The sequence below is a fragment of the Lithobates pipiens genome, unplaced genomic scaffold (genome assembly GCF_037356315.1).
Source record: "Lithobates pipiens isolate NorthernLeopardFrog02 unplaced genomic scaffold, aLitPip1_a1.2 Scaffold_23, whole genome shotgun sequence".
Lineage (NCBI taxonomy): Eukaryota > Metazoa > Chordata > Amphibia > Anura > Ranidae > Lithobates > Lithobates pipiens.
Window position 1 is genome coordinate 283371507 of NW_027507785.1, and position 27090 is coordinate 283398596.

General features: G+C 37.5%; 1 protein-coding gene across 7 annotated transcripts in view; it reads right to left on the reverse strand.

Annotated features, from left to right (window-relative positions):
• Positions 1–2066: 2066 nt before the first annotated feature.
• ELAVL4 (ELAV like RNA binding protein 4) overlaps positions 2067–27090 on the reverse strand; it is a 151871-nt gene continuing 126847 nt past the window's right edge. For 5 of the 7 annotated variants that reach the window (XM_077450271.1, XM_077450272.1, XM_077450269.1 and 2 more), the window contains 5 exons: positions 22651–22754; positions 15233–15386; positions 13156–13381; positions 7414–7452; positions 2067–4642 (listed from right to left, as the gene is read on the reverse strand). In XM_077450271.1, the coding sequence (XP_077306397.1) occupies positions 4315–4642; positions 7414–7452; positions 13156–13381; positions 15233–15386; positions 22651–22754 (851 nt within the window). In that variant the 3' untranslated portion in view covers positions 2067–4314. The remainder of the gene's footprint in view (positions 4643–7413; positions 7453–13155; positions 13382–15232; positions 15387–22650; positions 22755–27090) is intronic. The other 2 variants (XM_077450275.1, XM_077450270.1) reach the window with 1 other exon arrangement.

The following is a 27090-nucleotide window of genomic DNA, read 5'->3' on the forward strand; positions in this document are numbered from 1 at the left end:
GGTAAAGCATGGTGTGTACTGCATTAAAGTGTCATTCATTTAAAATGCCACCCACTCTGCCTTGTGGTTTGCTGTAACACAACACAAAATACCAGATACCAGACTCACGCTTTTCTGAGTCCTGTTTTTGGTATTTTGTGTTGTGTTGGCAGTCCTTTCAGTGTCTTTTTGGAGTAGATAAAGGCATTTTTTTCTATTTTGTATAGAGTAAGGAAGGGTTATAACCCTTGGCAGGTGTTTTTTTCTATCTGTGTCCAACTGGGGAAATTGCCCTTCACTTCCTGTCTTATAGCAAACACAGGAAGTGAGTGGAAATCCCTCCATAGTGAGAGGATCCTTGGTTGTCACCAGGGTCACCAGAAATAATGCCCCCGCTGATTCTGGTGTCAACCCAAAATTAGGGATTTTCTTTTACTTTCTTTTTTTGATGAGAAAGGGTGACTCTCCCTAACAGAAGCACAGACAGTAATAAAAACCTGACAGGTTTTCTAATCAATCTCTCCTGTGTCCAAAACTTAAAAAAAAAGAAGAAAATATTGCATTTAGTTATACTTTAACCACTTGCTGACCTCCTAACATACTCTTACTGCATTAGGTCTGCTCTATTGTCCTAAATTATGTACCTGTACATCATTTTGTGCAATAGACAGTGGGGGGGGGGGGGCTTGCGCGCATATTGGACAGAGGGGGAGCCAATCAGCTGGTCCGGTGGACTTGGTGTCTGCCAGCCACCCACGATCGTTCCCGAGAGAGGCAGAACAGTGGTCTGCCTATGTAAACAAGGAAGATCGCCGTTCTGACAGGGAAGAAGCCAAGAACACTGATCTCTGTCTTCACCCAGTCAGAGCAACCCCCTCACAGTTAGCAAGCACCAGCTCGGCACACAGCTAACCCTTTGATTTCCCCTGATGTTAACCCCTTCCCTGCCAGTGTCATTAGTACAATAACAGTACATATTATTTAGCACTGTAATAATGTCACTGGTCCCCAAAAAAGTGTCAAAAGTGTCAGTTAGGTGTCCGGTTTGTGCAGCGCAATGTTGCAGTCCCGTTAAAAATGGCTGATTGCCGCCATTACTAGTAAAAAAATAAAGTCAATAAAAATGCCATATCGCATAGTTTGTAGACGCTATAACTTTTGTGCAAACCAATCTATATACACTTTTGGGGATTTGTTTTTACCAAAAATATGTAACAGAATACATATTGCCCTAAACTGGTAAAGAAATGTGATTTTGTAAAAAAAAAATGATTGGATATGTTTTATAGCAGAACGTAAAAAATATTGTTTTGTTTTTTTGAAAATTGACGCTCTTTTTTTCGTTTATAGGGCAAAAAAGAAAAACCACAAAACCACAAAGGTGAAATATCACCAAAAGAAAGCTCTATTTGTGGAAAAAAAAAAGTAAATCAATTTTATTTGAGTAAAGCGTTGCACGACCGTGCAATTGTCAGTTAAATTAACGCAGTGCAAAAAAATGGCCTGGTCATTAAGGGGGTGAAACCTTCCGGGGCTGAAGTGGTTAATGTAGCACCTAAATGTGTGTACAATCGGACTGCAAATGGGGCCTTGGTAAAGCTGGAAGGAGATCAGTCCTCTTTCATGATTTTTCCACTTATTTTCTTTTATCACCTGCTAAAAAAATGGCTTGCGCATCCAATGTTTACTAATTATAAAAAAAATAGCATGTTTCTACAATTTGTCAGTTTTCAGGTTGATATGACAAGGCAACAATCATTTTTTGTATTTGACAGCTATAGTACGCACTCTTGAGTAGTCAAAGCCGAGCCTCTGCAGCTACAGTGCAGATGATTTCACGGTCTGTAAAGGTGATGGACATTTAAATAAAAGGCGCTAAAAGTGCTGGTACTCCTTCCCTAATTGCTTAGCAATGGCAATGAGAATTTGAAAAATAAGAGTTATTTCTAAAGTATCTCAACCTCCCCTGCTCTATAATCTAATGTCAAAGATGATTATTTACTTTTCCTGTCTGTTATAATAGTTTGAACCAGGAAAGGAGAAGTTATTGAGTTAAAAAAAAATAAAAAATACACAAAGTAAGCACGTTATATATAACCATAACAACGTTTTATTACCATTAAGACTAAACTTGTATTGAAAAGATTTGATATAACAAGACAAGAAAAAGCAATAGCAAATTTTAACTATCAACTAGATTATGCATAGCGAGTAACTTTTCCTAGTACTCAGGGAAGAGCAGAACATTTTTTATTATGTTTTATTTTTTTAAAATATAGAACGGTACAGAGCACAAACATACTAAAATTATCAGTGCACTGGATGTGGGAGAGCCGATTCTTCCTTCCATTTTTAGCCCATAGCTCTGTTCTTGTATCCATCAGAAGAACATTAAAATAAAGACCCAGTTTTTTGTTGTGTTGTTGTTGTTTTTTTTTTGTTTTGTTTCTACTGTGCAGTAAGAAAAATTATTCACGACAAACATGACAACATATCAAACAATATTTCTACACAAGATACCTTGATACGCTTGTCAATCAAGTATTATAAGAAAAACATTTTAAGACATATACAAACAGAACTAGCAAAGGATTACAACTTAATAATAAATTAACAGAAAAAAAAAAAAATAACTTTATATATATATATTTATATTATATATACACGTACACACACAAGAAATGACACAATATGCTTCTTCCCATAGTTTAAGTAAACAAATAAATAGGAATAGCCAAACCTGCTATAATTGATATTGGCCAAAATGCATTACATCAGCAATTAAATAAATACGTGTTGCAAGCAACATAAAAACAGTGTTTTAAAATGTGCCAACGCAGCCCAGTTATATTGGATTGGGCCATAAAGTGAACTCGAAAAAACTCTTTAACAAATTTAAAGCAAATGTTTCCTTTTATTATTCTAAACACATTACATTTAACTATGATACTAAGATATGTAAATGATTTTGTAGCACCTACAGCTCAAACTAAGGAAGTTTTTGCCCCACCCAAAAAAAAACAAAAAAAAAAACACAAAAGTTCTCTTTTGTTCTGCTGATACCCTATACTGATGACTTAAAGAAAAAAAATTGTCTTGCAATGCACCTCTTGCTTGATTTGGGTTTTTGACTGTGTGGGTTTGGGGGGGGGGGGAAGGGGGGACCTGTGTACAACACTCTCCCTCGCTCAATAGAATTGTTTGCATTAGGCTATGAAAAGATACGAAGACCAACTGTTTGTAATCCTTCTTTCAAAAAACAATCTACTAATCCAATTTAAAACATATCTTGTTCTCTAAAAAGTTACCAGTGCAGTATGAATGACAAAGTTGTCAATTTTCCCCTAAATTAGCCAGTCAAAATATTATCTTATTTTTTCAAATCCAGATTCTCTTGTAAAAATTCTTTATATTTTATAAAAATAGATTTTTCTGGAAACCCATTTTCAGCAAAGAGACAAACTCTTTGGCAACATTGTTCGCTTATTTAAATTGTTTTGCGTCATCAGGTGATCTGACCTTAGCTGTCCCCTCACGAATCTCCTTCCAATACCAAGTTGAGAAACAATACAATTAAATGCAAAAGTATTTTTTTTTTTGTTCCCTTTTTGCACATACATACCATATTGTTTCTACATATATATATATATATATATATATATATATATATATATATATATATATATATATATATATATATATATATATATATATATACTGTATATATATATATATACATATATACACATGCATACACATACCCTTTGAGTGTCAGAACCTTTGCTACATTCCCACACTAAAAGGGCTTTTGGAAAGGAGGGGGGGAGCAGGTCACCAATCTGAAAAGGTCTCATCTTATGAACAGAAAAGAAAGCTGAGAAAGAAAAGAAAAACATTTTTTTCTTTTCTTTATTGTATTACATTTTGTAAAAATTGTTTTTATTTTTTCAAGTTTTTTTAATTATTTTTTTTTTAATTTTTTAAATTCTTCAAATGAACTCATGGTCATCTTAAAAACAGCCACCTTCAAAGAAGGCGTAAAACTAGCCGGCTGGGTTAAAAAAAGCCCTGCTCATTGTATTCTATGTATATTATATTCAACGACGACAGCTATGAAAGAACATTCAATGCATCAAAGTTTTTTTGTTATTTTTCTTTTTTCTAAGCATTATAAAATCCTTTCTGGTTTATCACAGGATATCCAATGGTAATACTTAGGCAACACTGGCTTATAAAGTCCATGGTTGGTTATAAGCCATTTATAGTCTGTTTTTTATTTTTTTCATTATATTGTTCATGAACAGAATTTTTTTTAGGTCGATGTAGGCTAGAAATTCAAGACTTGTGGGTTTTGTTGGTTTTAAAGGAAACTTGCAGAACTCTGTCTCCCAAGCGATATCCATTAAGGCTGGCGATAGCCATAGCTGCTTCATCATAATTGGTCATTGTGACAAAGCCAAATCCCTTGCACTTGTTGGTGTTAAAATCACGGATGACTTTGACGTTGTTGACTGCCCCAAATGGGCCAAAAAGCTGCCAAAGGACACTCTCATCTGAGTCGGGAGAGAGGTTGTAAACAAAGATACACCAACCGGTACCCGTGTGCCCAGGGATGTTCATTCCAACCAAGCTTGTCATTCCATCAATAGTGATTGGAGAAAACCTAAAAGAAAAGGGAGAAAACAGATATAAATAAAGTCATAACAAACATAGGTGGTAGAAATCGAGAAAGAAAAAAAATGGTTTAAATATACATGAAATGGTTCTACTAATGGAAAAATGTATAGTAAAAGCAACAATATACATAATCCATATTTGATATCAGCCCACCATATGATCAATTTACTTTTATACAATTTTGGATACTATAAGTTTTTTGATAGGTTTCTTATATAAATAAATTATGGCAAATACAATCAATGGATTCAGGCACATAAGCTAGTATTTGTAAGCTAGTATTGGTAACAAATGATTTCAGGTAGTTATCAACAAGACTCACAAAAGGAATATTTGATTGGCCAGCAGTGGGTTACATCTCTGCCCTGGGTATTGTTCTTCCAAACTTTAATTTTAATTAGTATTTTTTCACCCAGGTTCTTGAAATAGTGAAATAATGAAAATACTGGACATAATTATTCAAATGTATTCCTAGCTCAATAAGGTAGCAAAGGCATTTAATATTCAGGGGATAACGAGCCTGATATAAGTCAGGCTTTGACAAAATGTAACTTTCCAGCTGCAATTATTTAACTAATAAATTACCAACTTTCACACAATTAACTTTTCTTTTTTTTTTTAAATTTAGAACATTTCTTATATTTTAATCCATAACTTGTTGGTATGAAGGCTGGATTCCATATTGACCGACATGTATAATAACAGAAAATATCACTTAATTTGTCATTTAATAGAAACACTGGCCTTGTAATAAAGTGCTTGTGAAGGCATAAAAGAAACCAACCAATATATAAAAGGTGAAAGTCATTAAACCTGCAAATGAAAAAAAAGCTTTCAGGCAGTTAAGGCATCCACAGCTATACAGATCATTTGTTTTCATCAGAACCAGATACTGGGGCCATTTGTTATGTTGAGCTGCTGAGATGGACCTTTTATTTTTCAAAAATGCCAAGCATAACTTCAGGCGATAACTGATTTAGTAATGATTTACTGAATGTATTTTTACTCATCCAGGTTATGTGCAGAAGTCTTACTGTGCATGTATTCACTATCGTCATCCAAAACTACTAGGCACATGCCTAAAATTAGGTTAGTTTAATGAATTAATTAATTACAGGATGGCGACACTGACAATAAACTGGTGTCCCACTAAATCGGTTTTTCGAGCATTAGTTGATATCCAACTACTTCCCTTTCATCATTATTAAATGGTGGCACAGAAACCTTTCTATTGCCAGTGCTTCTGGAAAATTTGATAGCTGTGGAGTAGATTTACTAAAACTGGAGAGTACAAAATCTGGTGCTGCTCTGCATAAAAACCGATCAGCTTCCAGGTTTTTTTTTTTTTTTTTTTTTGGCAAAGCTTAATTGAACAAGCTGAAGTTAGAAGTTGATTGGCTACCATGCACAGCTGCACCAGATTTTGTACTCTCGAGTTTTAATAAATTAACCCCACTGCTCCTCTCCATATGCCCTGCTCCTGTAGACCTAAATTTGTTGCAGCATATGTCCCTCCTCATATGCATTGCTTCTGCTCATCTACTTCTTCTAACTGCTGTAAAACTGATGTTTGAGGCTGGGGTTACACCATCGCCACATGCGGCTCCCGACAGGGGTCCGGTGCATCCTGGTTCACCGTTTAAGGTCCGATTTCAGCACAAATTTTTTGCTGGATTCGGGCCTAAATTGGACCAAAATTTGCACAGGGCTCCTGTGCAAATTCTCACCGGAACCGCAGCGGAGAAAAGCGAACCGGCTCCAAAGAGAGCCAGTCAAAATCTTCTGCTATTGCGAATTGGATGCTGGGAACTGGCATCCAATTCCCAATGGTGTGAACCCAGCCTAAAGGTGGATAATATTGCCTATAAAATTCCATAAAACTCAAATAACTGTGTTTAGTTTTAACAGTTTTTAGAAAAATCTTACTTTGCAAGCCTGTTACTGGTTTATCGTGGTGTTGTCCTGCCTCTTAAGATAGTAAATGTCATTTTAGACATTTGCCTAAATTAAAGTGTAATGTGCAAGTGTATTTTGTTTTCTTTTTGGATAGAGTAGAGAAGGGTTTTAAATCACAGTCAGATTTTTTTTTATATGTCTGCGTATCCTTAAGAAATCCTGTGTCCCAGAGAAGCAACAGGAAGTTAAAGGAAATCTCCCACAGTAAATCTAATTCCCCTCTAAAAATAATGGTACCTGAAACAGGTGTCTCCATTGGAAGACTGCCTCTAACTTCTTGGTCTGGGAGCACAATATTCAGCAGTACAAATTGAGAGATGAATCTCCCCAATGGGGATACACACATCAATAAAAACTTTACAGAGGGTCCAACCCTTTCCCATTCTATCCAAAACAAAAGCTTAGTGATACACCTGCATGTATTATACAAAACAGAAAGACCCCCTATTCCATACAAATTAAATTTGGAATAGGTCATTGTTGACTCTTAGAATTATTTTTTAGTCAGTGTAGCTGGTATACCTTAACTGCTGCTGTAGCCCACCTGTGGATAAAAACAAAATGGTGAAAAAAATGGAACCACACAATACACTGACGTCCTTAGAAAAGTAAAAATCAACAGAAGTCCCAACTCAAAAGAACAGAATCTTGCATGCTGGTGGGAAAAAAAGGAGCAATTAAACAAACACAAATAAAGTTAGTGAATTAAAAAAAAAAAAAAAAAACAAACAGAAAAGAAATAAATTATAGCACCAATCTGTGCCAACATGGACATCTGGCATTCTGTAAAATTCTAATTACCTCTTAACGCCATAGGCCATATTAAGCAAATTGTCCAGCCTGAAAGAGAAGGAGTGTCTTTGGGTTAATGTCTTACAGATGGTAAGAGAGCTCAATGGAGCCTTTATTAATGACGTCCCTTTTCAATAGAAAGACAAATCTTCTAACACTTGATTAGCTGCTGGGCGGTTTAGCCTGTAGGAGTCAATCAAGCAGCATTTCATACATTGAAAAACCTCCAGAAATGTAACAGCCTGCCTTTTAACTTCTCTACTGAAATACTGTGGACAGGAACAGATGCTGTATGTAGGGCTTAAAGTGCACCTGTAGCTCTGGAGAGCAAAATACACTGCACACTAGGCAGGTATAATTTTTTTAAATACAATTTCAATCATACTTGGAAGGGCAAAATGTAGCCCTCATATATCAAGTCCTCATATACCATATCTTACCCCTCACACCATTATTAGAAAGCTAGGGTGATGCAATGACACCCGGTAATAGCAGGTGCCTGCTACACAATGCAAATACCACTCTACTTAGTATGTAATGCACACAGGTACACCTTAAACACTGTTAGGGTTGGAGGACACACTGAATACAAAGCCTGATGCCAAAAGTATTGCCAGGCAGCAAAGATCTATATATGATATAATGAAAGTTTAAATTTATTTAACAACATAGGAAAAAAAATAATCATGATATCTGAATGACTGAAATGCAGAAGTCCAATGTTGCTCTGAATTTAAAACATCTATAAATATATCTTCCATAAATAGCAAATATTGTATAATGACGAGGCAGGAGGGGTGCTATGTGTTTGCCCATAGCTGGAAGTATTTTCAAGGATCCAGCAGCATATTAAGATTGTGGTCTGCAAAAAAAGTGTAATTGGTCTATGGGCATTCATGATTTGCATATTCTTTAACAGTTAACAGTAAATTCAATTTAAACCACGCTCTATCTGACCTTTGTAGCTACAGGCACTGTGGAGAAGTTAATTCTCAAAGTCCACAACAAAAGCACTGAAGTCATCCAAACTGTTCTCTCAGCAGCTCAGCTCACCCTGCTCTCCCATCCCAGAGCACTTGCTTTGTGTTAACATTAGAGAATAGATGTCTGCTGAGTCACTGCTGGGTTGGGGAGCAAGGAGAACTTGCTGCTGAGAGAATGACACTGATGTCCTCGTTGGTTCTGATGTGAATTTTTGAGTGTTAATTGCTGCAGATAAAGATGTGACGGCCTCTGAGGAAGATTACGAAACGTGTTAGGGCATGTCCATGCAGCTCTCTTATCTACCAGCCTCAACGTGTGTCATCCCAGGTCTCACCAAGTCCAAACGACATCTTAGGAAATGGTGAGAATTGACTAAACACCTCCAATGCTGTTTGATCTGTTCTATCTTGTAAGCATATTTGTATGTTTTGTGGGGATGGTCCCAAATAAAAACAGTGTTATGCTATGAGAATCCCTTCTCTTTTGCATGGTTGTTATGGTGAGCAATCCTAAGCAATTACCGTGGTATATGCAAGAACAGGATTTCTGATCACATCTTAAAGGAGAGGCCAGGTTTACCCACGATAAGATTGCTGTCCTTGGAAGGATGCCAGTCCAGATTAGTGGCATATGCGGTATTCCCTGGAGATTTTAAGGCTCATTATTAGCCCATTTGGGGTAAGTGCATTACTAAAGGGGACCACTCTGAGCACAAGGTTTCTTCTTTGGGTGGTGGTGTATAGTCTTTGAAGCAGACCTACGTTTCTGTGGGGGTTATGGAGCACTACGTTTATCCTATGGACTTTTAATTGGGACTTTGTTATATATGAACGTTTCATGTGTGGTACATTTTGCACTCTAACATCTTTAGCTATATTTTTTTTTAAACGCTATTAATGCTAGAATATTTTATTTATATTTTATCTTTGCATCTTTTTTTATTGATTTATTCATATAACAGCAGCTACAGTGCACTGACATCTTCTATTCATTTTGAGCGCTTAGATAAGCAATACGTTGTGTTTCTGATATTTTTAGATAAAGATGTGAGGTTCATTTATTTGTTAAGGTTGTAAGGATGTAAATATTTAAATGTCCACTGCTTAACCACAGGTTTAATTTAACTTTTGTATCCTCAGGATGTCTTCTTTACAGGGTACTATTAAGAGCAAAGTACAGGCACTCTAAAAGAGTATTACCTTGGGCCTAGCAATATCTTAAAGAATCACTGTACATAACCTTGAATAATATAAGTTTTTAACAACATTCACAAATGAAAATGTAAAGACATTATCAGAACAAGTGATGTTTAAAATGAGTAAAATGAAAAAAAAAAAAAAAAGCTTTTGGTTTGACATACACTTTACCCATTTTTTTAACTTTAGAGTAGCAAAGACCTAAGTTTCCATCAAGTTTTAATTTCTGTGTGTGACCCAATTGAAAAGATTTTACCGAGAACACAAAAACAACCACAATACAGAAGATAACAAAACACTATGTCCCAAGCACCAGCCATGATTAAAACAATTTAGTTTACTATCCACATAGTAAAACCATGAGGCAAAAAGCCAACGATACCACTCAGATGTCCTGGGCATTGATGGGCTAATTAATCCAATCTCACAGTGCACAAAGGAGTGCCAATAACCATGCCTGGGAGAGATGGATAACTGTCGTCAGGGACGTCAAGCCGGGACGTGCCTGGATGTCATCACTATGGGACAGCAGTGGGAAGTGTGGAGTCAAGATGGATGCCTCCAGAAACCAGGCCAGAATGCAGGCTGATCTGTTGCCATGACGACATGTTTCACGTCCATGTGCTTTACCAAAGTCGCTGGCTTTTTTTTACCTTATGGTTTTACTATGTGGATAATAAACTACACTGTTTTAATCATGGCCTGACTTTCCTCTACATGGCTCATCCATCCCCAGTATGTCCAGTCTATCGAGCCCTGGTTAATTGTTTTGTTCAATACACAAGATATAACCCTTCCTCCCTCTTCTAAAAATGTAATTTTATCTGTGTTGCCATTGAAGAAATTTCTGATTACTTTTTTCCCTGAGGGATAATATCCCACTAGGGACAAAAATGGCAAAAAACACCTGAAGTTTTGAAGTTTCCCCATTCTATACATAAAAAATAATGTGATCCAGAGTTGGACTTTAAGACTGTGTGTAAAAAATACTCTGGTCCCATTTTGCAAAAGGGAGCATTCTTCAAGGCATCAGATACTGGACTATATATTGGCTACTCTTCGTTGAAAGTATAATAATGTTTTCATTGGTTATATTTAGTGGTTCCAGCAGCTCTTCATTTTATAACAATATCTTGATTTCCTATCAGACTGGACGTGTTTTTTAATGCAAACTCAGAGCTCATTTAAAATGTAAAGGGAGTGCAAAGACTGACACCCAGTTCTGCCATCAGCTTGTCTATCTCTTCATGTAAGCTCCAAAATGTTAATTCCATGTAATGCTTGGGATGTTCCCTGATCGACAGCAAACAATGCTTCATTCGCCTGGGACCTCACCTGTCAGATTCAAGATGGTTTAGGCAGTAGAATTCTGCTCCAATTTTTGGAACACTATCAGAGTACAGAATGTTACATTTTTGGAAGGTCTAAAGAGGGATTTGTGAGGTGGGGGGGAGTAGAGATGTCACCAAAAATAGTTATGCATTTAGAAGAAGGCAAGCAATAATTAATCTTTTTTTTCCTAGACACTGCACGCACCGATATTAAAAAATGATAGCTCGTAAAAGATTTCAGCTTCCAAGCACTGCCTAGCAGCCCTGTGAAGCACCATGGGAGCATATTGGAAGGAAGCTGATCAATACCTTCTGAAACTTGGCAAAAGATTAGTTCTCAGCCTTGAATAAAATAGGCCTTTGAGCAGTTTTGAGTGAATAATCAATCTATCTTACACAGAGACGAGGAGACATCCTCGCTTACACCATATTACCCCTTTACACTGGAAAAAATGAGCTACTGGCCTATCTGGCATGAGCAGACTTAACACTTGCCTTGCCACTGTGGACAGTCAGTCTAATAAGTCCAGAGAAGAAATTGGCTTTTCCATCATCCGACACCACATGAATATTACCTTTCTATTGTATATGCTGTGCGAATCCAGACATTGCCGTCTCCATTTACATATTTTCTAGCCAGCCGTACAGTAAGCAATTTCTTACCATAAAGATAAGCCAGCTAGCCAACAAATCAATGTCTGAGGATACAGATATCAGCATAAACAAAGCCTTGGTCTGCTTCTGCATGTCTTGCCAGCCCCTGATGTGCACAAACAGGACTTTTCTTATTGTACGCAACAAAATTAAAGGCAGACAAGGACAGAACAAATTCTCTTTGCAATACACAAATATTTGATAGCACCATATGACATTCTTAGCCCTTGTACACACGGTCGGAGAATCCGTCGGAGTGTGTCCTATCGGACTGTGTTGTCGGATAATCCAACTGTGTGTGGTATGCATCGGACTGATTCCGTCGGAATATCCATCGGGCCCAATTTTCCAACAAGTTGGAAATATTTTCCGACCAACTGGTCTGATCGGACATACTCCGATCATGTGTAGAGAATTCAGATCGGACCAAGTGCCACGCATGCTCAGATCAAATTCCTAGACCAAAGCTATTGGCTACTAGCCTGAATGTAGTCCCATCGTAACGAAATAACGTCATCACGTTCTGAATGATCGGATTTTCCAACAACTTGGTCCGACTGTGTGTATGCAACAGTTTCGGACACAATCCGTCGGACACAATCCGTCGGACAAAATCCTACGGATTTGGTTGGCAGAATGTCCGACCGTGTGTACAGGGGCTTAGGGTGTGTGTGTATGGCAATAATTTTACAATTGTAATGAACTTAATAAAAAAAAGGCGCTAACCTGACAAATTGATGTGATTTAAGAGCAAATCAGTGCACAACACAGAAGAATAGCCAAGCTTGAAAAAAAATAGTTTCGCTACAGCAGCAAAAGGTTGAAAAAGGTTGAAAGGATACACATTTAAATTGTGTTGTTGTTTAAGATCAAGAGTGGCAGTGATATCATACCATGCCAGGGCAAGAAAAACATTTTTATTGGTCAGGTGAGTAGTGATGTCTTTGTGGTGTGAACAAGTTATTTAGAAACCTTAGGACCTTCCATATTCCTTTCCGATGGCTAAATAGAGTTTCCAATACCAGGAGCTATAAGAAGTGTCACAAAGCAACTTAATAAAGTATGGAGGTCTTCAACCTCCCTATGGTGACATAGTGTTTATGGTAGCTCCAGCTCCATTCCTACTTATTGGCCTAGAAGCAGCAATTCCTTCCACACACACTGCTACAACACCAGTACCTCTATATTTAATTCCACAAAAAATCATGCAAAATTAACTGAAAGGTTAGCCAATTTTGCTACTAAACATTACAAACGTGTGCTTCTCTAGACTGGCTGTTATGATGAACTGAGTTTTTCCACAACAGTTCTGACCAGCATTCACTAGAGCCACTCATTGCAGTTTTCAAGGAATAGTAAGAATAGTCAGTCTTGGGTTATTTTTAGTTATGCGTTGGTCACATGTACATGTTGGTCACCCATGTAATAATAGTTTGTCTTAAACTGTCCATATGTTTTTATTTCTTAATTGTTAACCAAACGGGTTATTTAATTTAAGACACATTTTTGAGAAGAGGACTTCCATTGTAGTTATTTGACTTGGTTCTACACTTTGACATGATCCCTCAAAATAAATGTATAATTACCTGAACCTCTGTGCCTGGTGGTGAAGAGGACCTGGATAACGTCTGTTGGGGGACTGATAGAGCTGGGAGAGCAATGCTTGGCTAGTTTTCTGACTAGGATTGTTGGCAAATTTCACAGTTATTGGTTCACTTGCTCCACTTGGCTTTTGTCCGTTCAGGCCCTTTATGGCTTCCTCTGCCTCTATTCTCTTGTCAAAGCGGATAAATCCGACTCCCCGAGACACACCTGTAAGAAAGAAATGATGATTTTATTGGTAAAAGCCTAAACGTACAGTGGAAAAGCTGTGTGTGCTGTTATAAGGCAGGCTAGATGAACTGGGAGTAGAAACGTTGGTGCTCATGTTAAACTGCATAATCAATGTTTGTATAATTCATTGCTGTCTTTAGCTACTCTAGATTACTCATAAAAAGTAACTTTTCTAGCACTTGTCTAGAATTTTAATGGGGCTATAAGGTAACCTCCTCCAGAAGAAGTAGCACTCTGGTAGGGCTGGTTGGGAAACAAAAAGGAACCAGCTCAGATCACGCTTCAGAAGCTACTGACAGACGGTGAAGAAGTGATGAGATGCCTCCTCACCACCTGTTTTAACCCCATTTTTGGCAACAAATGCACTGCATCCAGTTGCAGGGCATTTGCCATGTTCCCCATTAGCCTGAGTGTTTCGCTTGCTGCCTGCTGATCACTACATGTTGGGTAAACTTTGCTGCTGGCATGAAGTGAAGCATCATGACCATGGCATGTAAAGACCCCTGTCTATTGCCTATTGCAGGATAAGTGGGGGAGGCTGGGAAGCGGCAAAAAAAACAAAACATTTTTACTGCCCCCCCCCAACCACATGTCTAAATTACATGCCTAAAATTGACATATTAAGGAGAGAGGAAACAGTTCCATAAAAAACTCAGTCCAGGGAGATATAGAACAAAGCTAATGTTATACCTAAATAAATAAAAAATCAGGCCTCGGGCAATTGCCCTTTCAACCTTGCCCTTAAGCTGGCTTGGTTGCCATATGAATACACTTATGCTTCATGAGGAAGATGGTGGTTTCTTGGTATCTACAGAGCAAGGCTTATACCGACAAGCTGGAGTTGAAAGTGAAGTTTATATTCATGGGATTATGTAAAAATATATTGAAAAGTATAGCAATCCTGGCACAAAATGACTTTCTGAACAAATTTTATATTTTTATTTAAATGTACAGTGTATCATAGGTAGAGAACATCACGCTCTTCTTTTTATTAAATTGAAAAAAATGCCTCTCTTTCTAAATAATTTCTACTAAATAGAAATAGTATTTGGATGGCTTGGGGCACCAGGCCCCTGTGAAAAGAACTAGGAGTGGCATATTTTAAAACATTTTAAACCCCATCCCCAGAAGCACATATTTAACTTTTCCTCCCATCCCTGCCAACCCCTTCTGGCACTGGTAAGAAAATACTAGACACTTCAGAATATGGAGAAGCATGTGACTTATTCTATGTGACAGTACCAAGCACCAGCATTTTCACACAGGAAGAGTCTATATCACCAGTGTAAGCCAAAACTTGAGAGACTTGTGGCCTACATAAAAAAAATTTTCCTGCCCCTTGGATTTGAATACAGCTGTATAGGAGTGAAGGGAAACAAAGTATGTGCTGCTGGGCACGGAACATTATAGTAAATTTGTTGCTTTGTTCTTCATGGGCAAAGCACAGCTTCACTTAAAAGAAGACTTGGCTTGGCACCATGACAATATTACGATAGATGTACATAAAGAGGGGAAATTCTGTTTTGAATGTCTTATATTAGTTCATCTCTTCTGATTGTATAACAAAACAACCCCAAACCTGGATTGTCTCATCTAAATGCCCTGAAGTAGGAACTGAAATAGAATTTCACTCCCTGCCACTGAAGCTCTCTTCCCACAGTGCTCCAAGCCAGTTTGAACTTTTTCCAGTTTACTAATGTGCAGACTGATGGAGCTTTGCATTTAAAGAAAAAAACAACTGGAAATCCCTTATTAGGACTGCCACCAATGGCCAAAGGCAAGTGTGCAAGTGTTTTGATATCTGTGGAACCATCTTATAACAGTGTGTACCTGTGACTTGATCAACTAAAATTCTTGAAGTGATAATGCGTCCATACTGTGAAAATAACTGTTCCAGTTCTTTCTGCGTCATCGTTTTTGGAAGGCCGCTAACATACAAGTTAGCATCACGGATTGATGCGGAACTGGGACGGGCATAGGAAACCTGGTCAAGAAGAAAGGAAATGTTTGTAATCAAATGTTTTCTCTAATACAATGTCTCCTATGGAACTAGAAACAAATAAAATAAAAAAAGATTTGGTTGTAAACAATGTTTTTTTAATAGCATAGCTTTTCTGATGTCTAAATATAATATAATGTCTAAATATAACCTACAAGTTTATCTCATTTTCTGAAGCTAGGAGGGGCAGTAATAAGCTAATAATATGAAAATAAGTGTATCTGAAAAACGATTTTTCTAGTAGAAGTGCCTTCGTGATTGGTCAATGGGTTTTAAAGGAACCCGTACTGAGAAAAACATGTGGGCTGCAATTAATGCCCTCCTGAGAATTCTGGTTGACTGAATTTCTCTGAAATCAGAACTTTCTGAGTAACTGACCCTGAAAACTGTGTATCCAGTGAAGGCAGAACTCTGAATGTGTATACTTTTGCCAAGTACCATCTCAGAAATTTTTTAAAGCACATAGTGAGTATGACAACCAAGCAGTTAGCATTTTAAAAATGAGTCCAGCATCTGCAGTCTTAATATTTCCCTTTATACAGGTTTCCTTCAAGGCAGCCATTTTGTGTCTGTGCCTGTCGGTGCCTGTCCCTCTATCATGATGACTACATCATCATAACTGACACATAGGGGTTGATTTACTAAAACCGGAGAGTGAAAAATCTGGTGCAGCTGTGCATGGCAGCCAATCAGCTTGTTTAGTTTAGCTTGTTTAATAATGCTTTGACAAAAGACCTGGAAGCTGATTGGTTGCTCTGCACCAGATTTTTGTACTCTTCAGTTTTAGTAAACTAACCCCATAAACTACAAGTAAAAAAAGAAAAATCTCATATTGGGTTATCACAACAGATTTTAGAAGAGGAGTTGCCACACACAAGGGTAATTTTTGTGAACATTTACGCATGTGCCTGATAGTTGGAGCCGTGGGGCCAAAGCAAAAGGCTTTTTTCCCAAAAACATTTCTGAAATTAAATAGGGGTTATTTTAATATTGCTACATATAGATACGCACAATGCTTAGACAAGCTCTTAATTCATCATTCAACTTGATATAAAAGCCAAAAGCCAAGACCAATGCCAAAGTCAAAATACCAATATATATGGCAGATCTTCAAAAAGTTTCTGCATTTTTTTAAATGAAGATATATATTTATATATATATATATATATATATATATATATATATATATATATATATATATATATATATAAAAGTGTGAAAACTTTTTGAAGACCCCTCGTACATGTACATATAATGAAAGTTAAAATTACAAGTGTCTTACAATTGTTATATGGTGGTCAATAAGCATCCATTCTTTCATATTTCTAACATGTTTTTTCACAGAATTGGGATCATGGAGTCCATTGTATTCTGATATGTTACTGTTAGCTTAAACATTTCTTGGACGTGTTATGTGGCACACCTAGTACAGATGTCCATATCACTTATAAAGTCTTTTGAAATGTTACAGCATCAGACACAACCAACTCACTTTGGGGAAAGGGCTTTGCCCTACTTCAGGGCTTGAACAATGAATGTTAATAAAATCAAGATAGAAAGCACTAGAGGACCTAATTTAAGGCTTATTTGGAACTAACATCTCATAAAAACAATATCAATGGCCATTTGGGTCTAGAAGATTCAGCTAGCCATCCATATTGATCAACACACAACATAATAGTGCAGAGAACAATCCTGACATCATAATATTAGTGTTGCTTTCTGTAGCCATGAGGACTGCCCACAAACACCAATGGAGGAGAAGAGGAAGGATCTGAGGATGTCTCATGGTTGGATAAATGTAAAAAGGTATGCATTGTGATAATTTTCTCAAGCTTTAGGGTAGGGGATTCTTTGGTGGGAAGATCCCCCATAGGTCCATTTTGCATTTCAGGAGGAAAAAGAAAATTGGAAAACATGCTATAAAGAGGTTTTATATATATATATATATATATATATATATATATATATATATATGTGTGTGTGTGTGTGTGTGTGTGTATACACACACACAAGCAAAATATCCACAAGCTTTATTTGTACATGGAGATCTGCAACACCACAACACCAAATGGATACTTATTGTACATGTTATACACTGGGCATGACTTTTTTTGGGTGTTTTTTATAAATAAAGCTTGTAGATATTTTACTTATGTACATATATATTGCATTTAACTATAGAAAGTAGTCAGCTAACTTAGGGGGGTACCTCTACCAACTACCAAAAAACCTTTCCTTGATTACAGACCTTACTGGTACCAGAGAGAGACAGATATTGTAAAATGAATGTATTTATTACAAAAATATATACAAATGCAATAAATACATTAATTGTACAATATCTGAATGACCATCTCTCTGGTACCAGTAAAGTCTGTAATAAAGGAAAGGTTTTTTGGTATATGCAAATATATATGACCTCTTGGTGGCATGTTGAAAGTCTATTAGCATGCTAGGGGGGCCTATTGGCTGTTCTTTACTTAGGGATGGTGACCAAGGAGGGATGCTGCTATTGACAAAAAAGATCCACCATTCATACTTTGTGATACATTTGATAACATACAAAATCCATAACTCATTAATTGATTTGGGACATTCAATGGGCTCTGTTTAATAAATATTTGTCTTATCACGATATAATGATAGGGCATTTCAGTGAGGGCCTATTTTTTATTTTTCATTGTTTTAAAGTTTATAGTTGAGTTCTAGTCTGCTCACTCAGTGGTGCAGTACACCATTTCATTTTTGAATAGTAGACCCTCCCATTGACCATACAATAATTATAGGTACAAATGTTAGAGACCTAAACATCTACTTTAATGGCTACAGATCCGCTGTGATTAGACTGTAGCTATGTCATCCATCAAAAGCTCTATATCATTGTTGTTATTAAATTCTCTTTCTGTGTATTACACTATTAGACATATCTAATAAAATATCAGATATTTTCAATAATCAAAAGCCTTTGTAGCATTCCTGATGTGCAAGAGTCCCCTAAAACACATCTAATCCACCCCCAACTGCAAAACGATCATTTTCCTTCTTTATCTAATCCACGTTTTAAAAATAGATGTTGACTCAACACAGTAAATGTGACTAATGTGAGATTCAGCAGAATGGATAAAGAAAGACAAACTTGCAGTTTTGCGTGATTGGCTGAATGTGGGTCTTCTAGTTCAATGCTCCTAGTAACTGTAAATATTGCTTGTAAGACTCAGTCCTAGAAACATGTATTTCAAATGTCATTTGTAGGTCAAAAAAATGCTTTGCAACCTCAGCTGCCAGTCCACAGGATTTACAGCAAACGTTGGATGGCAACCAAAGCCTCAAGCGTGGATGGGGTTAAATTTATGTGTATAAGCTATTTTGTTAGCCTAAATAATTCTTCCATGCAGTGGAAATGTTTAGCTAATGAGAAGTACATTTTTTGAATGCACTTTCAATCCCATTTCTTCTCCCCAAGAGGCGGATTTGCATTGTAAGTACAGAAGACCAAATTTGGTGCAATTTTTATGGAATTTTCTGAATAATTTCAACACAAATTGCAACCTTTTTATGACATTTTAGTTGCATATTAAAAATGAACTTCAGTCAAAAACAAAAAAAAAGAAATGTCTTTTCGGGAAATGATGCTTAGCATGTATATCTTTTCCTATCTACAAAGCTCTTCCTTTTTTGTGAAGTAGCTCACTGATTTTCACAAGCTATGCTGTTCTTTTTCTCTGACAGCAGTGACTGCATTCTTATTCATCCTACAGTTTTTTTCTCTGAGTGGTCATCCCAGACTTCTAAATTTATCCTGGACTCTTAAGCACCTACCCCAAACTTAAGACTATCAAGCATTGGTCTATTAGCCAAAATCAATAATATATAAAAAAAGAATAAAATATATATTCCACGTATAATAAATATATTTCAGACTGAAAATCCAAAGAAGTATCCTATTGCCTTTGTCACTACGTATGGTATTTGTTTTCTCTGTTAAAGCAAAACTCCACTTTTGTAAAAAAAAAAAAAAATCATAATAATATTAATATAGCATTGAAAAATTGCTACTCAATCCATGTTGCAATTTGATGTGTTAAAAATTATCTTTTCCATTTCAATCTGCAGACACTGCAGTTTCTAAAACTATCACAACATTCAATGCAATTTGGCAACCTGGAGTTATTCTGTATAACGGTGTGACCCAGAATTGTAATTTCCTGCTTCTGTGATTGGCTCATTGATTTCCTCAAAATTCTCCCCTGGAATTTCTTTTTTGGTGAGATATTTACTTTGTATATAGGTTTGTCTACTAAAGAGATGTAGAACACAGAGCTAGCCAGGTGATTAAAATAGAGTCTGACCCTCTCATTCGGGAATCAGTTTGAAAGGAACATGGTGAAACAAAGAGCTATTTCTTTGCAATAGAAAAAAGTAGGAATATGCAACAAAGTTTGTTAAAATCCTTGTCATAACAAAAATTATCCTCGGCAATTACTTTTTCCTCAACAAAAGTGTAATTACACCTAAAGCAATTTGGATCATGCTGTATAAGGTATTTTTTATTTCCTCTGGGTCAGCTAGAGGTTATGGGTTCTGAGGATATTTGTTATTAAAGGTCAACTGAAGGCCTCTATAGATAGCTTGAATTTCCCATTGGTTCCTGCTTATTTAGTTAAAATATATGAGCCGTGGGAGACCTTGGAAAATGATTGTCCAAACAGGGACTGTATCAGATGCAGTTAATGTTTGGATATTTAGGCAGCCACAGATGCCCTGGCTACTTGGCCACAATAGCTTGCAGAAGGATTCCTCCATCCATGCTATCAGCATGGATGGAGGAACCAACAGATTCAGATTCAGCCTTTGGGGGTCAGTTAGTCCTCGGAAAACATATTCTCTTGGAAGAGGCAGGTTTGCTAAGCCAAATAAAATTCAGCTATGTATTGATTTACAACAGCAAACTCTTTTCTCTCATTCCAGCAGCCAAAGACTCCCTCCCTGTGCAAGGCTTGAAATTTCAATTCATATCCTGTGGATGATGAGATAGATAAAAGCATTATGGGTGACTGCACATTTAGATATACTGTATGTTTCAGTAATATCTGTCTGGTATAATTCCATTAAAGACCCTTTTGCACGCAATGTTGGTTTCTGGAGCTGGGAGCTCCCAATGAAGGTCTTTATTAAAAAAGAAACACAAAAAAATACTGTAGGTGTTTCTACAAAAGACCTCTACCTATTCCTAAGCCTTACCATGAGCTTAACACTTAACTCTACCCTCATCTGTACCCTTACACTATACCTCGCCTCTAAACTTTACCCTTAATCTGTACACAAACACTAAGGCTCCATGCACACTGAAGCTGATAAACTGCAGTTTATTGGAGTTTGGGCGTTTTTTGTAAAAGCCCATAAACTCCACTCTATGTTAGCCTATGTGTCCATGCACACATGGACGTTTTTCAGCTTTAATGAGCAGTGGAGTTTATGGGCTTTTTTCTGAACGCCAGAAATTCGCGTTCAAAGTGCCGTTTTTCAGCGGCAAAAAACGACAAACGCTCATTAACGCTCATTAACGCTCATTAACGCTCGTTCATTAGTGTTCGGCATTCTATTTTTCAATGCATTGTGGGATTTTTGGAGTGTCCTCTGTGTATTTTTATAAAAAACGCCCATTAACGCTAACGCTGTAAAACGCTCATTAACGCTCATTAACGCTGGTATAAAACGCTGTTAAAAGCAGGTTTTTCAACCAGCGTTTTCTGCCAGCAATCTGGCGTCCAGAAATAGCTTTTTTGAGCTTCAGTGTGCATGGAGCCTTAGTCTGCCCCTATAAACTTAAAGTGTATCTTAAGCTAAGTTTTGTTTTTCAGTTTTGGATAGAGTAGGGCCTGCCTTTTTTTCTTTTTCACTTTCTCTGCACCTCCTGTTCTAGAGACACAACAGGAATTAAGATAAGTGCTGTCCAAAGCAGGATTGGGGAAGGGGGTTTATTCCCAGTTAGACAATAGTCACCTGAATCAATAGAAACAGTAAAGCTTCATACTGGAGACACAGACAACAATAAAACCAGACAAAGGTTCTACCTCTGTCACATTCTATTTGGCTTTATATACAGTACATTTTATCCCTAACATCTTACTCTAAACTTAACACCTAAATGTAAGTCTTAACACTTTAGCTTTAAAGGCTAAGTTCACCTTTGTTCACTTATTTTTCTCTAAATTCCAGCTTCTCTATGTACCAATATAACATTAATGTATTTCTTTTGCAAAAATAAAATAGCTTTCCATTTATTTTACACACGCTTACCTCACTCTCTTCATAGCTGTTTAAAAACACTGCTCAATTATTTCTGCCTTACTTCCTGGTCAGACTTTAGGTCATGACACAGGAAGGAGTTGACCAGCTGAGGGTAGATGATGCAGGGTGTATGCTAATGAGATCAGCTGGTCAACTCCTTCCTGTGTCATGACCTAAAGTCTGTCCAGGAAGTAAGGCAGAATTAATCAAGCAGTGCTTTTAAACAGCTATGAAGAGAGTATGGTAAGCATGTATAGAATATATGGAAAATTGTTTTATTTTTGCATAATAAGTACATTAATGCTATATTGCTACATAGAAGAGCTGAAATATAGGGGAAAAAAAGGTGAACTTAGCCTTTAAGCTCTCATAGGCCATATATATCAGCACCGTAAAGTCATGTGCTGAGATCTCACGGCACCAACATTTCAGTGCCAAAGCTACTTGTTTTTGTAGTATACATTTTGTAGATAGTAATATGCATAATTTATACACAACAGTATAAATACATTTACTTGTTTTGAATATATTTGAGTTCTAACAAAGATATTTGGTTTTAGGCTGTTGAACATGTTAAGTAAAAAAATAATTACTTTTATACAGAAGTTGATGCTTCTGTGTCCCTAGTTCAGCCCCTCCGAAGAGTTTCATTTCCATCGTTGCCATCAAATGTCACATCAATGTATACTTTAACCAATAAGACATGAGTAAGATTTTGAGTATGTCAACAAGCATATTTCTATACAACTAAGCAAAATGTTTTGGTATTGGTATGAAACATTCTAATTTATGAATGGGTTCCTTACAAAGCTTCTAGCTCACAACCTTGGCAATTCAAAGCAAGCCAAAATATGTCATATGCCAACTTGTTTTGTTTAAAATGCATCACACATGTTACCATCTATTATAACATTTGATGAAAGGCGATGAATGAGGAATAAAAAAACATGCTCACCTTGATGGTTTTGGTTTGTAGTCTGAGTCCATTTAAAGTGTTAATGGCTTTTTCTGCATCCTTTGGATCAATGTAATTAACAAATCCATATCCTAGGCTCTGCCCTAGATGGAAAGAGAAGTAGATAAATTGGGAACTGATCATGTTTTCAGTACATGCAAAATTTACATAAAACGATCTTTGCCAAGGTCACAACTGGTCTGAAGGTCAAGGAACTTTTTTCAATGATCTCAACAAGCACACTAAGACTGGTTTCAGATCTATGAGCTTTCCTTTTCACATGTTCTTCAGTGTATGTTTTTATGTGTCTTTCCAAGTGTAGCTAAGCAAAGTGCTCAGGGTCTATCGCCAGGGATTGATCTCTGTAAATATGCATTTGCAGCACATGAAAACATGTGTATTGAATTCTGTGTATCCGTCAATGGAGAAAAAAAATGTACCTTAACTATTTTCCATGGCACGCAGCAAAAAGACACATGTTTACCAGACCCATTGAAGTTTTGATGCATCGCAACGTATGTGTTATGGCACATAGGTGTGTACAGGGCCTAAAACCTTCGCCTGATTATGGCAGCCTTAATCAAGGAGTTTGTTTAATGATAAAAGGGCGATTTAGGCGAAACATACAATATCCTTCTTGTCCACCTTTCCCATTGGAAAACACATTATGATACTAAAAGCCCAAGTTCCTACAGCAGTTTTGTTTGAAATTCCTCTAGCACAGGGGTAGGGAAACTCGGCTCTCCAGCTGTTTTGAAACTACAAGTCCCATGAGACATTGCAAGACCCTAACAATCACAGGCATGACTCCTAGAGGCAGAGGCATGATGGGATTTGTAGTTTCAAAACAGCTGGAGAACCGAGGTTCCCTACCCCTGCTCTAGCATATTAGTGCTCACATGAATGTACCATGCCAGAGTTGTAGTAAGGAGAATGACGGCAGATGCATCTGTAGGTATTAATGCTGCAAAGCCTCAACCTAGTGCTTGACAGCACTAGGGTCGTTTGAATCCCAACCATGGCACTACCTGCATGCAGTCTGCAAGTTCTCCCTGTGCCTGCATGGATTTCCTCTGGGTACTCCAGTTTTCTCCCACACTCCAAAGATATGCTGGTAGATTAATTGGCTCCTGTCAAAACTGGCCCTAGTATGTGTATGTATGAATGTGAGTTAGGGACCTTAGTAAGCTCCTTAGGGGCAGGGACTGATGTGAATGTATAATATATATGTAAAGCACTGCATAAATAAAATAAAAAATAAAAAATACATTTGTGGGATCAGATATGCATTAAAGTAACCCTGTTGGATTCTTAGAACATAACAGCTAACAGTTTATTCTTACTTGTCCTGCTGTCCTTGCAGCTAACCTCCACTGCACTGAAGAGCAAAACTTGTTGAAGGATTTTCCACGTGTGTCAGATGCCTGTCTCCTCTGCACCCTGTGGTTCCTTCCACTGGTCCCTACATCACTACTACATCCTGTAGTGATGTAGGGGTCAGCAGATGGAACAACAAAGTACAGTGAGGCATGCCAGCATCCAACACTACCAGAAGTATTGAATCTCGAAGATTTTCTGTACAGCGTCGTCCAGTGGCAAGTGGGCAGCGAAATAAGGCTAAACTTTGCAGGGAGATGCTAATTTCAGGTTTTAGAAATCCAGGCTTTAATGCATTGCAGCAGGAATTGTAAACACTGCTTGTCGTAAGTATTGAGGAGAAAGTGGGCTGCAGCCCCAATGTCAATAGAAGTTGCAACTTGTGTTCAGTCTGGTGCAATTGCATTTCTTGTAGGGTGCTCCAGGTCCTGAAGCAGCAACTACTATCATGGCTGTGCTGCCTGTCAGCGCCATATTGCAGAGCTAAGGGAAGTTTAGCTAAACTGCTCTTGAATCTGCTCTGACACAGCTGCAGTTAATCCTGGGAGGACACACCCCTGCAATATGTGCTTTACATACTCCTGACCTCGGTACTCTGTACACTACATATTTGTGATCCCTTAATTCTGTACATTACATTCTCCTGACCCCTGCAAGCATCAGTAATGGAAGGGTTTCATTCAAAAAATGATTGTACTGATTTTTATTTGTGTCTATGTGACTCTCACTTGTGACATACTTAAAGCATAATAACAGACTATGGCAATATGTGTGATATGTATACAGTGAGAACCCTATGTTTTATTTATCCATAACACTTTACAACATTTTTGTGATGTGCAAATGCTAGGACCTAGTGACATGGCTGGTAGGCCCTGGCACTGTCACAACAGAGCGGCTCACATGAGCTACCCTGCCCAGATGTGCTGAGCATTCTTCCCTGCCGCAAAGAAAAAGGAAGCGGCAAGGAAGCGCAGATAAGAGAAACTGAGTGGGTTGGGGGAATATCCATTAAAGCAGTGGTCATCCACCCTGTTTTACGTATTACCTTGGGGAGATGCAGACTAGAATACTGCAATCACTGAGCAGCAAATTATATCACCTGTGATGTAGTTCAGTTATTTCGCAAACCTGGCCTGTTAGTGGGCCCTGAGGACAGGGTTGATGACCACTGCGTTAAAGAGACCCTTTATGGGTAACTTGACAGTATCTCTTTAAGGAGTTCCTTACATTTTGAAAAGCATTTGAGTGCACCTAGCTATAATGCAGATAGCAAAGCCAGAAGTACCATGTACAACATTTATAGAATAGTGGGTTGAGCTGTAAATACAAGATGTATTGTTGGTGAAAATCTAAGACCAATGTATGCATCAAATTTCAATTATGTTTTAAAATTAAACAAATCAACAATTTTGAGCTCGACAATATGCCTTGAAAGAGTTTCCCTTTTTATGGACACAGTTATTAGCTTCATTGCATTGTACAGCTGCTCTTTTCATCCACACCATTCATGCACAGAAACACAATATGACTATAAGGTGCAGAGTTCCTCTTCTCAACTAACACAGCATACAGATGTATTATTTATTGATTTACTTCACAACACTTACCGAGTACACAGAATCATTCATATCAGTGCCTGACTCCAGAAGAGCTTACGGTCTAACAGCCATACCAGCGCATACATGCACACAAGCCAAGCTGATTTTGGCCAGCGCCACTTAAATTACATGTGCGTTTTGGGTTGTCAAAAGAAACCTAAGCTTTGAATTGACCCTAATTTCCAGGGACAGTACTTCTTTAGGAACCAAATGCCTTTTACAACTGCCCCTCCATTTTGATTCATAGTTTTGTATAAATATGAGTATTATACTCCTATCAAAAATGTTTACATTGTTTCAGAATCCACCATGGAAAAGATTGCACAGTTTATTTTCAGTAGTATAACTGAAACAGTAATATACATTTTTATTGGGAAAATGTGGAAGAACAATGGACAATGTGGCAAGCATTTTACACTTAAAGTGTATTTAAAGCCAGCACTTTTTTTTAATTATTTTTGCATCGTGTAGCATACGTTTAGAACCCCTATCAGTTTTTCATTGATTTTTGTGCCCTTGCTGGTGAGATCCACCTTCCCTAAGTGTCTTGATAATGTCACCAGAACTGAAAGTCGCAGGAAAAATAACAATTCTGAGTTGTCCCTGGAACAGGAAATGAGATCAAGATCTTCCAACTAGGACACATGGGATGATTCCTTTACATGTCCTCTCCTTCTTATGACCGAAAATGTGTGCTATGGGAATCAGAAGAACATCTGAAGAGACAGAATTTACAAACTCTGTACTTGATAAGAGCCTAGACCCTGTGTGACACATCCTAAACTCCACAGGTGTGTGCACAGGGTGTGCTGGATGTGCTTGGACACACCCTAATCACCCTGTGTGCCACTGGCTCCAGGGGGCACGGGCAGCATAGGATTTGGATGCAAAAAAAAACACTGATTCACAGTGCAAAAGCCATGAAGCCTCAACACCTCATTCACACACAGAGCTGTGTTTATTAGTTCAATGCATGATTTAGCAGGAATGTTGTCTGTGTATGTATGAATTATGTATGAATTTATATATGTGTGTGTGTGCTTTGGGGTGCACATCTTAATGCAATAGGCTGCACACAACCACAACTATGCGAGACCTTTAGGGCCCATCCTGTGCATTGTGGCAACATACACATTTTAACACCCTGCTATATGTGCGGCATTAATTATGAATGGCACCCCAATGCATTGTACAACACAAAGCATCATAGCCCACTACCACACATATAATATATATTTAAAAAAAAGTCATGCCTGTTTTTTTCCCTTGTAGTGGATTGGTAATCCATTCCTAATGAATGGTCTGCCTTAACACAACATACATTAATGCATACTTTACGTTATTGCACCACACAGATCACTTTAGCATGATGGTCTCCTTAGCCACCATACAAAAGTGAGTTATTTTCAGCTGAGTTGAAAGATTTGAAAAGTACATTCACATGGCTAAAGTTAAGATCATT